Below are 14,599 nucleotides of genomic sequence, written 5' to 3'. Positions count from 1 at the left end.
TTCATCTTTTTCTTTCTCGTGGCTCTTTAGTTGCCTTTTGTTGGATTTTAAAAACTTCCCAATCATTCATCTTCCCGCTCACATTTGCTATCTTATATGCCCTTTCCTTGGCTTTCTTGCAGACCTTAACTTCCTTGGTCAGCCACGGTTGCCTAGCCCTGCCATTTGAGAACTACTTCTTCTGTCGGACATATCTATCCTGCACCTTGTGACCTATTCCCAGAAACTTCAGTCACCTCTGCTGTACTGCCACCCATGCTAGTATCCTCCTCCAATCTACCTGGGCAAGTTTTTCTCTCATGCCTCTGTAACTCCCTGCAATACTGACACATGTGACTTATCCTCTCAAACTGCAGTATGAATTTAATCATATTATGATCACTGCCTCCTAAGGGATCCTTTACTTTAAGCTCCCTAATAAAATCTGGATTATTACACCACACCCAATCTAAGTTAGCCTTTCCCCCAGTAGGCTCGAGCACAAGCTGCTCTAAAAAGCTATCTCACAGGCATTCAACAAATACCCTCTCTTGCGATCCGACACCAACCTGATTTTCCCAATCCCCTTGCATATTGAAGTTGCCCAGTACAATTGTGACATTACGCTTATTACGTGCCCTCTCCAGCTCCTTTTGCAATCTCAACCCCACATCTGGGCTACTATTTGGAGGCCTATATATGACTCCCATAATGTTTTTTTTTTACCCTAGCAGTTTCTTCATTCCACCCACAAAGACTCGACATTCTCCGACCCTATGTCACCTCTTTCTAAAAATGTAATTCTATCACTTACCAACAGAGCCACTCCACTGCCTACGCCTTCCTGCCCGTCCTTTCAATACAAAGTGTAGCCTTTGATATTGAACTCCCAACTATGGCCTTCTTTCAGCCACGACTCAGTGCTGCCCACAATGTCTAATTGCACCACGAGTTTGTCCACCTTATTCCAAATGCTACATGCATTTAAATACAACACCTTCAGTCCTGCATTCTTCAACCTTTTGAATTTTGCCTCTGTGGTACAACTTAACTCCTTGCTCTGTCTGAAGTTGCACCCAATCATTGGCTTGTCCTTCCTTTTATTCGTATTACTTATTACATCCTCTGTTTGTAAACCTGCTGGCTTATCCTCAGCTCTATCATACTGGTTCCCATCCCCCTGCCATATTAGATTAAACCACTCCCTGCAGCTCGAGTAAACCTGCCCACAAGAATATTGGTCCCTCTCGGATTCAAGTGCACCCTGTTCCTTTTGTACAGGTCACACCTGGCCCAGAAGAGGTCCCAATGAACCAGAAATCTGAATCTCTGCCCCCTGCTACAAATCTTCAGCCACACATTTAGCTGTCACCTCATTCTATTCCTAGCCTCACTGTCACGTGGCTAAGGCAGCAATCCCGAGATTACTACCCTTGAGGTCCTGCTTCTCAACTTCCTTCCAAACTCCCTGTATTCTGTTTTCTGGATCTCCTCCCTTTTTCTATCTATGTTGTTGATACAAGTATGTACCATGGTTTCTGGCTGCTCACCCTCCCCTTCTAGGATATTGTGGACATGTTCAGAAACATTCGGACCCTGGCACCCAGGAGGCACACTACCATCCGCGTTTCTTTTTCAAGTAACAGAATCACCTATCTGTCCCATTAACTATAAATGTTCCCTATTACTGCTGCCATTCTCTTCAGTTTCCTACCCTTCTGAGCCACAGGGCCAGACTCAGTGCCAGAGGCATGGCTGCTGTTGCTTCCCCCAGATAGGTCAACCAACACCCCCCAACAGTATTCAAAATGAAGTACTTATTGTTCAGACGGATGGCCCAAGAGTGTTCTCCGTTATCTGGTGTTTTCCCTTCTTTCTCTTGACAGTCACCCATATATCTGTCTCCTGTAGCCCTGGGGCGACTACCTCCCTGCAGCTTCTGTCTATCACCTCCTCACTTCCCCTAATAAGCTGAAAGTCATCAGGCTGCAGCTCCATTTCCCTAAGGAGCTACAGCTCGATGCACCTGGAGCAGATGTGGTCATCGGGGAGGCTGGAAGTTTCCTGGAAATCCCATATCTGACATCCAGAACAAAACACTGGCCCTGCAGATATACCCTCTATTCTTTCAAGAGTTAAATAAGAAAAAGAAATGAGAAATAAACTTACCTTCTTACCTCGCCTTCACCTGTTTTTTACCGAAGCCTGTTGAGCCAAAGCCATACCACTCTGACTCAGACCACTCTCACGATGACCACTCCGCTTTGAACCTGTGCAGGAATGCCCCTGCTGCATCTGAGCCACAGTCCAATCAAAGAGTCCCACTGAAGAGTGGCTGCTTTTTAAAGCCCCACTCCTGACCTGCATGGGAATGCTTCTGCCGTTTCTGTGCCACTGTCTGATCAAAGATTCCCGCTGAAGAGTGGCTGCTTTTTAAAGCTCCACTCTGGACCTGTGCAGGAACGCTTCTACTGCTTCTGCGCTGCTGTCCAATCCATGATTCCCCTCTCCCTGCCTCGTTCCCACTCTCAGTTCACAATAGCGACCCATATCAGAATCAGATTTTTCATCACTCACATATGTCACAAAATCTGTTTTTTTTTTTGCAGTGGTGGTTCAGTGCAATACATAAAATTATTACAGTAGTGTGCGAAAGAAAGCAAACTGCAAAGCTATAGAGAAATAAGAGAGAGATGGCTCTGATGGGTGCTGGCATGAGACCAATGGGCCAAGTGGCCTCCTCTGAGACATTGTAAATATATCATTGCATTAATCATTCCAATATATTAATAATATTCAGCTGTTATTTTGCAAGGTTTTTTTTTGAAACTTTGCCCTCCCTTTGCAGTGCCGTTGCCAGTCCAGATGTAGTTAGCAATTACATGAAACTGGAATCATTGAGGAGCAAACAGCAAGCTGGTCCTGTCATATAACAGATGGAGATATAAAAGGGAAGCACTCACCCTGGTGAGGATCAAATTGATTTGCATGGATGATTTAATACAGGAAGTCATAGCACCTGTTTGATTTATCCAGAAAGCAGTGGAAAGAGCGAAAACAGCTCATAATCTGGGAGCACTGCCTATGTGCAAAATGAGTTTCTTATTGTCTTTTTGAAAATCTCATCTGAATGCCGATATCCCATTAAATGGTCCATTTAATGCAGATATCAAGTCTACCATCTCTCTAAATGTTACATTAAAATACTTCCAAACAAGGGAAAGGACTCTGAATTACTTTCCTTGCTGGTAAGCTTCATTTGAAAAGCTCTGTACATAGAATGATTGCCTTTCAGATGATATATGCCGTATCGTGTCTTAGAATAGTCAAGGCATCCCTCCAAGCTGGCTTAATATTTGTAAGCCAACATTGCTCTGGCTCCAGCCAGTGTGCTGAATTGTGATTCTTTTCTGTTGAAGATTAGCTTTAATTGTCACGTGTACATTGAAACACCCAACAAATGCATTGTTTGCATCAGCGTCCAACACATTCCGACATGCTTCCAGTGGCAATGTAATATGCCCACAAAGTAATAACACTAACAAGTATGTTTTTTCACAATGTGGGAGGGAATCAGAACACGCGGAGGAAGCCCATGGAGAACATACAAACTCCTTAACCCAGGCTGAAGTTCAAAGTAAATTTTATTATCGAAGTACATACTGTACTTTGCAAATCTCTTAGGCGACAGCATTGAGGCTGTCTGGGATTACCTGGAGAGACAGAAGCAAGGAAGACAGCCAAAATCTGCAGAAAAACTGTCACAAATTCTCCAAGATACTTGGAACAACCTACCAGCCAATTTTTTTATAAAACCACATAACAGTGTACTGAGAGAATTGATGTAGTTTTAAAGGCAGTTTTGGAGGTTACACCAAATATTCATTTGATTTCGTTTTTTTCACTGTTTACTGCTCTTTATAGTAATTTTTTTGATATTTAGAAACTTTTCATTTCATTATTTTGGAAAGCAACTTCGCTTTACAGAATTTTTTTACACGTGCCTAAAAATTTTGCACAGTACTGTATATGTCACCATATACAACCCTGAGATTAATTTTCTTGGGGGCATTCACTGTAAATACAGGAAACAGAACAGAATCAATGAAAGACTGCCCCCAACAGGCCAGGCATACAAAATCTATGTGATTCTTGTTCTGCAGTTTGCTGGTTGGTTTGATGAAAGTGGTGGAAGACTAATTTTGATGGCAAAAGACAGGAACTTGCAATGGTTAATTGGGAGAGGCCATTAGCAGGTTAGGGTGGCAGCGGGGGCGGGGGGATGCGTCTCTACCAAAGGAGGTGTGAGGCGTTCCATCCCTCTGCCAGCCTGCAGGTCAACCTTGGGCAAGATGTAGCACCTGCTTAGCCCACCGATCTGGGTCACGTGAAACCATGGGTGTGGTTGGTAGATGGTCATATGAGCAGCTGGTGTACATCACAAGTCAATAGACAATAGACAATAGACATTAGGTGCAGGAGTAGGCCATTCGGCCCTTCAAGCCAGCACCGCCATTCACGGTGATCATGGCTGATCATCCACAATCAGTACCCCCTTCCTGCCTTCTCCTCATATTCCTTGACTTCGCTATCATTAAGAGCTCTATCCAACTCTTTCTTGAAAGCATCCGGAGAATTGGCCTCCACTGCCTTCTGAGGCAGAGCATTCCACAGATCCACAACTTTCTGGGTGAAAAAGTTTTTCCTCAACTGTGTTCTAAATGGCCTACCCCTTATTCTCAAATTGTGGCCTCTGGTTCTGGACTCCCCCAACACTGGGAACATGTTTCCTGCCTCCAGCGTGTCCAATCCCTTAATAATCTTATATGTTTCCATCAGATCCCCTCTCATCCTTCTAAATTCTAGTGTATACAAACCCAGTCGCTCCAATCTTTCAACATATGACAGTCCTGGTTATGTGACCACTGTTGGGATTAGGGAACCAAATGCTGATGAAGGATATTGAGGCTCAGGTCAGCAAAAAGAAAGAGGCAAAAGTAAGGTATATGTAGCTGGGATTGAGTGAAGTATATAAAAAGAGAAAGGATTACCAGGGAGAGAGAAGGGCCATTATTGACCAGTGTGGTTTCCATTTCTCTGTACCCGTTATGCTTTATTCTGAATTGTTATTGTTTACCCTTGTACTAACTTAATGCACTGGGTAATGATCTGATTTGTATGCAAGTAAAAGTTTTCACTGTATCTCAGTACACCTGACAATAATATACCAGTACCAATGCTGAAATCCCTCTGAGTCCATGTCAATGATAAAGAACATATATGCTCTAATCCTGCACTTTACTAGTTAAAACGTTGTACAGCTTGGTAGCTTAGCGCAATCGCTTTACAGCTCCTGCAATCATCAATTGGGGTTCGATCCCCTTCGATGTCTGTAAGGAATTTGTACATTCTCCCTGTTTCCGCTTGCGTTTCCTCCAGGTGCTCTGGTTTCCTTCCACAGTCCAAAGACATATGGGTTAGGGTTGGTGTTAGTGAGCTGTGGCGAGCTATGTTGTTGGTGCCAGAGCGCGGTAACACTTCCAGGCTGCCCCGAGCACAATGCTCGGACTGTGTTGGTCGTTGACACAAACGACACATTTCACTGTATGTTGCAAAGTTTCAAAATCTTTATCTTCACTCTCAGCCTCATCAGCCCACTGCCTCAACACTGAACATCTCATGCCCAATTACACCCATTTACACACATCCCATTTTATTCCCTTACATTCCCATCAGCTTTTCTCTGATTCCAACATTCACCTACATACTAAATTTAATTTACTTAAATAACTACACCCAGTGGTCACTTTATTAGGTACACCTAATAATGTTAATACAAATATCTAAGCAGCCAATCATGTGGCAGCAACTCAATGCATAAAAGCATACAGACATGGCCAAGAGGTCCATTTGTTGTTCAGAACAAACATTAGAATGGGAAAGAAATGTGATCTAAGTGATTTTGACCGTGGAATGATTGTTGGTGTCAGATGGGGTGGTTTGAGTATCTCAGAAACTGCTGATCTCCGGTTATTTTCATGCACGACAGTCTCCTGAGTTTACTGAGAATGGTGTGAGTAGCAGTTCTGCAGGCAAAAATGCCCTGTTAATGGGAGAGGTCAGGGGAGAATGGCCAGACTGGCTCAAACTGGCAGGAAGGCGACAGCAGCGCAAATAAATAAATGTTACGGCATTGGCGTGCAGAAGAGCGTCTCTGAATGAGCAGCACATTGAACGTTGAAGTGGACGGGCTACAGCAGCAGAAGACCATGAGCGTACACTCAGTGGCCACTTTAATATGTTCAGGAGATACCTAATATAGTAGCCACTGAGTGTAAGTATCAACCAGCAATTTCTTTTGGATTAGGAGGAGACCTGAGACATGGATGTGGCACACGCTGTCATGGGAAGGTCATACCTATTCCACACACTAAGCAGCAGAGGTCAGCATTGAACCCAGGTCACTGGATCTGTGTGGCACCAGGTCCACAAACTGCATCATTATGTCAACATTTTACTTTCTGCATTTCATTTGGCAGATTTCAATTTCATCACAAAGCTATTTTCCACCCAGATATGTAATTCTAACTTTATATTATGGGAAAAATTTGATGACTACTGTGCAAAAGCCTTTGGGACATGTATACAGCTAGAGCGCGGAAGACTTTGGCACAGTACTGTGTTTGTCATTGCGGAGTGGAGAGCGAGTTTGTAAATCAGGTGGGAGCAACGATGTTGGGCATGGCGACGGTGGAGCGCTGCAGGAGGGGTGTGGGACAGGTGGCAGAGAAGGAGTGCCAAGGACGGAGGGGGTGGCGTGTGTGCAGGCACACCCAGCCCTGAGACACCAGGCAGGGTAACTTGATTCTAAGCAATTGTTTATTGATCATCACAAAATGTCGCTCTGGTACTTCCCACTCCCTCCCCTCTCCCTTCCCTTTTTCCCAACCATGATTCCCCTCTCCCTGCCCCCTTCCCACTCTCAGTCCACAATAGAGACCCAGATCAGAACCAGGTTTATCATCACTCACATATGTCATGAAATCTGTTTTTTTTTGCTGTAACAATACAGTGCAATACATGAAATTATTACAGTACTGTGCAAAAGATTTAGGCACCCTAGCTATATATATGCCCAGAACTTTTACACAGTACAGTATTTCCAGTGGAATGACATTTAGATAGGTCTAATGAGGTTGATTATTATACAATAGTGAAAATGGAAATTGGTTTCATCATACTGGAAGGGGCTGATACAATTAAATCCACAGCATATGTCAAATTACACACTAATTACACACATTTCATCCTCGTAAGAAGAAAATTATCTGTTATTTAATAATCTGCAACACGTGGCAACACCACGGGCTCTTGTAGACTGAGAAGTGTGTACTTTCTGTCTTTTCCAGCTTATTATCTACAACTGTCATGCAGAGTTTGATATCCGTGCTGCTGTAGCAACCGATAACATTTTATTTTCCATGTCTTAATACAGTGATGAAAGGCACATGCTCATTGTGTCAAAAAATGCCATCTTTATTTGTTATGAAAACAGCTGAGATAATGACCTCAACTGTGGACATGCAGAGGATGTTTCCTGTAGTGGGGGAGTCTAGGCCTCAGAATAGAAGGATGTGCCTTTAGAACAGAGCTGAGGAGAAATTTCTTTAACCAGAGGCTGGAGAATCTATGGAGCTCATTGCCACAGTCTGCGGTGGAGGCCAAGTCATTAGGTGTACTTAAAGTGGAGGTTGATAGGTTCTTGATTAGTAAAGGTTTCAAAGGTTATGGGAAGAAGGCAGGAGATGGGGTTGAGAGGGATAATAAATCAGCCATGATGGAAAGGCAGAACAGATTCAAGGGGCTGAATGGCCTAATTCTTGTCTTATAGTCTTACGAATACAGAGTCCACTGTTTCAATATACTGCTATTGGTATAGTAATGATTCATAACAGACATTATAATTAGTACAGAAAAACTGATACATACTTGAACTGTCACTTTGTGGATTAACAGTTGTTCCTACTAAACAATGCTACGAAGGGCTTCAAATATATCACTTCAGACTAATCAGTAATTCAGTGGTGCAAAATGTAGGGAAGTCTGTGAGGATTTTACCTGTAGAACCCATATGTGCTGTTCTAACAGTCCCAACAGTTCATGGAGGTAACTAAACCAGTTAATTATTTCAAATGTGTTGTCCGCATTTATTTATTTAGTGAAGAGGAAAAATGTATTACAAACAACAACTTGCATTTATACTATAGACTGGTAAACATGCTCAGGCAGTTAATTTTTATAGTAAAATCAAGGATCAACATTTATTTGCAGTCTAATAGTGAGTGATTGTCTTAGTCATTTTTCTTTTGATTGCAAGACCCTGTTGGCCATTGCTAATGTGGAACGCTGCAAGTCTGATTCACTGATTTATTGGCGGACAGCAGGGGAGTTGTGGGGTTTCGTTAGGACTAGGCCTCAAGCTGTGGTATCGTCTATTTACAACCGCCCAGGGGAGAGGCATGGGCAGTGCCACGGACAGTGTGGCATGGTGTCCAGGCTAGATTTGGTGTTGCCCCCTAGTGTTTGTTTGGCAGAAGACAAGCTATATTGTGCTTGGCTGCAGACTGCAGCAACATTCATGGACTGTTATCTTTGTATGACTGTATTTTACTGATATCTTATATGTGCTTGCAATTTTCTATGTGCCTTGCACTGTCTGTGACTGTTGGACTGCGTTTTGCACTTTGGCTCAGGAGTAACGCTGTTTCATTTGGCTGCACAGTATTCACATATGGTTGAATGCCAATTCAACTTGAATTTGAATATTTGCATGTGTTAGGAGTTTACTGTGGTAGGTTGGTCACGGTACAACATGCAACAAAAAATAACTTTCAACAATTAGAAAGAATGAAGAGTTATATAAAGATGCTAGAGGTAAAGGTACAGATATAGAATGAAATATTTATAATATTGTTAGGTATTTGTAATTTAATAGACAAGAGCATTCTACCTGTAGCTTTGTATACCCTCTTCCACCTCTACCCTTCCCTAGTTCCTGTGCTGCTCCCTGAATGAGAGATCAGTTACCTGTTCCCTGGCCTTTGATTTTAATTTAGTATAATGATGGGGTCTGGAGGGACTCACTTTCTTTGAGGGAAAATACCAAATAGCATGTGTCAGAGGACAGGAATTTGTTACTTATGGAACTATAACCACAAGTGTACAATTATCACCCAATTATGACAAAATGTTGAAGATACAATGTTCTGTAATGCTCATAGCTGGTTAATTAGGTTGAAACAGATTGGTAAGCAGTACTGTGCAAGTGTCCTCGGCACATTTGTATAGCCAGGGTATGTAGCATTTTAGCATGGTACTTAGCAATTCTATGTTTTGCACTGTACCTGCTGCCACAAAAAAACAATTTCTTGACATATGAGTGAAGATGATTGATTCTGATACGGGTCTCTATTGCGGACTGAGAGTAGGAAGGGGACAGGGAGGGGGAAATCATGGTTGGGAAAAGGGGAAGGGAGAGGGGAGGGAGCGGGAAGCACCAGAGAGACAATCTGTAATGATCAATAAACCAATTGTTTGGAAACAGCTGTGCCCCCCACCCCCGTCTGGCTCTCCTTCTCTGCCACCTGTCCCAACCCCTCCCGCGGCGCTCCACCCTCGCCACTCCCAACATCCTTTGCTCCTGCCAGATTTACACCCTCGCTCTCCGCTCAACGTTGCAATATCATACGGAGCAAAAGTCTTAGGCACCCTAAGTGCATAAGAATAAGACTTTGGCACAATACTGTACCTTGAAATTATTTTAGCCAATTATTATCCTCTGTTCTTTGTTCAGACAATCTTTACACATTAACAAACACAACCTGATTGAAGTGAAATCTCAGACCAATGCCACCAGCTAGCTCATTCAGACATCTGGATTTTCCTCTAGGTATCAGGATGCTGGATGGCATAGTAACAGATGCAATTGAAGCTACTTCCATTGGATTCAACCCACAGCACGTGGACATTTATAGTGCAAGCTGGGGGCCAAACGATGATGGGAAAACTGTGGAAGGTCCTGGACGACTTGCACAAAAAGCATTTGAATATGGCATTCAGAAGGTGAGCACATCATTGGAGACTTAAAAGTTTGTCCTTTTAGATTTTAAACTTTCTGGTAGTCTTTACTCTGAAATGTGAATAAGAATAATTATTAAATATCAGACAGTGAACTTCATGTAGATTCAATTCTCCTCAAGAAATGAGGAAATGATGTTACCATTATTAAAGCAGCAGGTTTAAACACATTACTTACTAGATATTTTAAGAGCTCAAACAATCAGGTTATTAACAAGGAAGTACAGACATGAAGGGGAATTCCCATCTGGGGAAGATATGACAGAAATATCAAGAGGTTATGAGGAAATATGAAGCTTCTCAATTGAAGCATTCAAGGTTTAACACTACTATAAAAAGTTTTAATAGTGCATGCAAAATTGATAATGATGGGTTATCAGTTTGAAGTTTTGATGAAGGTGTGTAGAATTGTTTGCATGCAGAGGATTGTTAAACGTGGAATGTTGAATAAGGAACAAAGGAGAAGTTGTGCCAGAGCATTTTTGTGAATGTACTGTACTATGCAAAGTCTTAGGCACATATATATAGCTCAGGTGCCTAAAACCTTTGCACAGTACTGTAGTAATTTTATGTATTGCACTGTACTGCTGCCACAAAAAAAAAACAAATTTCATGACGTGTGAGTGATGACGATAGACCTAATTTTGATTTGAGTCAGCAACAAAAGAAAATCTGCAGACACTGGAAATCACAGTAACACCCACAAAATGCTGGAGGAACTCAGCAGGCCAGGCAGCATCTATGAAAAAGAGTAAACAGTCAACACTTCAGGCCAAGACCCCTCCTCAGGACACACGATGTGGGTCTCTATTGTGGACTGAGAGTGGGAGGGGGACAGAGAGAGAGGGGAATCATGGTTAGGGAGAGGGGAAGGGAGGGTGGAGGGAGAAGGGAAGGGAGGGTGGAGGGAGAGGGGAAGCACCAGAGAATTCTGCACTGATCAGTCAACCATTTGTTTGGAATCAAAGGACCTTGCCCAATGTCTCAGGGCTGGGAGTGTCTGCTGCTCCCCCGGCAATCCTTTTCTGTCACCTGTTCCTCATCCCTCTCGCGGTGCTCCACCCTCACCATTCTCAACATCCTTTTCTTCTGCCAGATTTACAAACTTGCTCTCTGCTCTCCATTGACAAATACTGGAAAAAGTGGATAAATATTTTGATGTGAGGAAGATGTAAATCTAAAGATTGATTCATTGACATGCAAGGTGTCAACGCAGACTTCATGGATTAGATTAAATAATTGCTATGGTTCTGCAATATATTAATGATAAAATTGACTTTAAATTATGCTCTTCCAGGGTAGAGGAGGAAAGGGGTCTGTTTTTGTCTGGGCTTCCGGGAATGGAGGTCGTCAAGGTGATAACTGTGACTGTGATGGATATACAGACAGTATCTACACTGTGTCCATAAGCAGTGCTTCACAACAAGGGCTTTCTCCATGGTATGCAGAAAAGTGTTCCTCAACACTGGCTACAGCCTACAGCAGTGGAGATTACACCGATCAAAGAATTGTACGTATCTGTCTCAGGTGACAACTTGTTTTTTTGTGATACGTGTATAGGAATAGTTAGGTTATTATTAATGCAAAATCTATCTTTTTAGATCTCTTTATTACTGATTTGAAGTTTATATGGATCTCTACATTATAAAGTGGTGGAACTTTTCAGAATTCAGAGGATAGAACTGTAGATTTTATTATATGTGATACTGTATATAAAATACATCAAAAAATGATGGATCTAATTAAACTTCAGGGAGATCTCACGTGGAGCACTATCCGGGCAATATTGATGCTTTACTGTGGGTATCATTGAGACAGAATGTATGGTGATATCCAAAAAGAAGGAGAATCCTATCTGCAGGCTGAGAATAAACGGGGAAGACATAAAACTGGTACAGAACTTTTGCTACTTAGGAAGCTGGGTGACAATCAGATGGCAGGTGCGACATGGACATCAAAAGAAGAATAGGGATGGCAAAAGACACCTTTTCGAGAATGAAGAGTATACTGACCAGTACTAAACTAGGCATGACAATCTGCCTCAAAGTACTGAAATGTTACGTTTATCCAGTTATGTTATACGGCTCAGAACGTTGGACAATATCTAGTAACATGAGGAAATGAATTGTAGCAGCAGAGATGTGGTTTTTGAGGAGGATGCAAAGAATATCATGGACGAAAGGAATATCTAATGAGGATGTCATGAACAGGGCAAACACAAAAAGAGAAATAATGTATGAGATCATGAAAAGGCAGCGTGAATGCATTGGACATGTGATTAGGAAAGAGGAGTTAGAATGCACGGTAATTATGGGAAAGATTGAAGGGAAGAAAGCAAGAGGAAGACAAAGACAAATGATGATGGAGACAGCAGCCAGAGAACTGGAAATGAATACCAATGAATTGATCCACTTGACCCGAAACAGGAGTGTGTGGGCCATGGCCGTCAAAGCTCAAACTGGGCATGGCACCTAATGATGATAATGATGATAATCGTTTAGACTCTACCTGCAATATTGATGTTCTACAGTGGGTATCATTGAGAACCTACGTGCAATGGGAGATGTTAAAGATATTAATGTACTGAAGAAAGTCTTGGGAAAATAGGTTTTGTTTCTAATTATTGTAGTTTCAGAGATTAACATCTTTTCAGCTTATGATATTGAAAATATGTTAAAGCACACAATTATGTCAAGATTTCCACTATAATTAGTCAGATTCATGTTTATTGGTGTTAATGAGGAAGTGAAGAACCAATATGAACCCTCATTGTTACAGATAACCACATCGAACTTGGAACATTACAGCATAGACCTAGCCCTTTGGCCTGCGAGGTTGTGCCAACCTTTTAACCTACTCCAAGATTAATCTGAACTTTCCCTCCATTACTCTACCATCCATGTGCCTATCACAGAGTTTCTTAAAAGCCCATAATGCATTTGCCTCTACCACCACCCCGGCAGCGCGTTCATACACCCACCACTCTGTGAGTAAAGAATTTATCTCTGACATTCCCATGTACTTTCCTACAAACACCTTAAAATTACACCCCCTTGTATTAACCATAGTAAATGTCTTCCCTCATGACAGCAGATTCAAACCTCAGTCCCTTTTCAATATGTTAGTAACTAGGAGCTTTTAAGAACTAAGTAATGAAACACTTTTGAAAAATATAGTATGTATTTCACAAACTAAGGGCTGTATATATTTGATCTGTTTTGTCATATAATTTTCTTTAAGAATTCAGCATGGTTCAAGACTGCAATCATGGCAAATGAGCTTCTTTGCAATGTGTTTCAGACAAGTGCCGATCTTCACAATGACTGCACCGAGACTCACACTGGCACCTCGGCTTCCGCTCCACTGGCTGCTGGGATCATCGCCCTTGCTCTGGAACAGAAGTACGTCAGCATTCAGTAAAATAATACCTTCAAAGTGGGAAACTTGATTATCTTAAAAGTCACAAGAAATACATTGAGACCGAGCTCACACACACAAAATGGTGGAGGAACTCAGCAGATCAGGCTGTGGAAAGGAATAAACAGTCAACATTTCGGGCTGAGGACACTTTATTATCAGGTCTGGAAAGGAAGGGGGGAAGATGCCTGAATAAGAAGCTGGGGGAGGGCAAGGAGTACTAACTGATGGGTGATAGGAGAAGCCAGGTGGGTGGGTGTGGGGAGGGAAGATGAAGTGAGAAGCTGAGAGGTGATAGGTGGATCAAGTAAAGGGCTGAAGAAGGAGGAATCTGATAGGAGAGGACGGTGGACCTTGAGGGAAAGAGAAGAAGGAGGGGCAACAGAGGGAGGTGTGTTCTGGCATCTTTCCACTTCCCTTCCAGTCATGATGAAGGGTCTCAGCCCAAAGCATTGACTGTTTATTCTTCTGCACAGATACTACCCGACTTGCTGATTTCCATCTGCACCCAGTGTGGGTTACTCTGGATTTCCAGCATTTGCAGAATCCCTCGTGTTTGAAATTGAACTGTTGCCCAATGGAAAGGCAGTTTTAAACAAATCAGGAGCACAATGTAGATACTGTCCTCATCCAACCAGATGAGAAAAATAACTAAAAATGTTGAAAGGGTGCTGATGGAAATATCTTGCTAATTGCAATGACTTTGGCAGATATGGCTCAGTTGAGAATACAAATCTGTACACAGGAACTTAGTGAACTCAACAAATCCTGTCGCTGTTGCAAAAAGAATCATTTCCAAAAATAATCAAAGTGAATAACTTGCAATGTAATTAGTAGAAATAAAAAATACTTGATTTAATAATGGAGTTTGAGAACAATTAGAAAGCCCACTTTATTGACAAAGTGGTCAAGTTTTAATATGTTTTAAGGCATTAAGTATTTTGACCTTAAGTATTGGCATCAAATGGTGTGGCTTCAATTACATTTGGCAGCTGTGAGTACCTCAGAACGAGTGTCAGATATTTCCTGGAAAATGTAGAAAAGAGTGAAATAATCATAGTAAAGC

At 42.1% G+C, this 14,599-nt stretch overlaps 1 protein-coding gene across 1 annotated transcript in view; it reads left to right on the top strand.

Moving 5' to 3' along the window:
- The window catches only part of pcsk1 (proprotein convertase subtilisin/kexin type 1), a 70,719-nt gene that overhangs the window by 36,687 nt on the left and 19,433 nt on the right, over positions 1-14,599 (top strand). Inside the window, exons 7-9 of the mRNA XM_072281051.1 lie at positions 9,929-10,101; positions 11,414-11,626; positions 13,417-13,517. Coding sequence (XP_072137152.1) covers positions 9,929-10,101; positions 11,414-11,626; positions 13,417-13,517 — 487 coding nt within the window. The remainder of the gene's footprint in view (positions 1-9,928; positions 10,102-11,413; positions 11,627-13,416; positions 13,518-14,599) is intronic.

Source organism: Mobula birostris, chromosome 17 (assembly GCF_030028105.1).
Source record: "Mobula birostris isolate sMobBir1 chromosome 17, sMobBir1.hap1, whole genome shotgun sequence".
NCBI classification, from domain to species: domain Eukaryota; kingdom Metazoa; phylum Chordata; class Chondrichthyes; order Myliobatiformes; family Myliobatidae; genus Mobula; species Mobula birostris.
The sequence above is the reverse complement of the archived record's forward strand: the minus strand, read 5'-3'. Positions and strand labels throughout refer to the sequence as shown.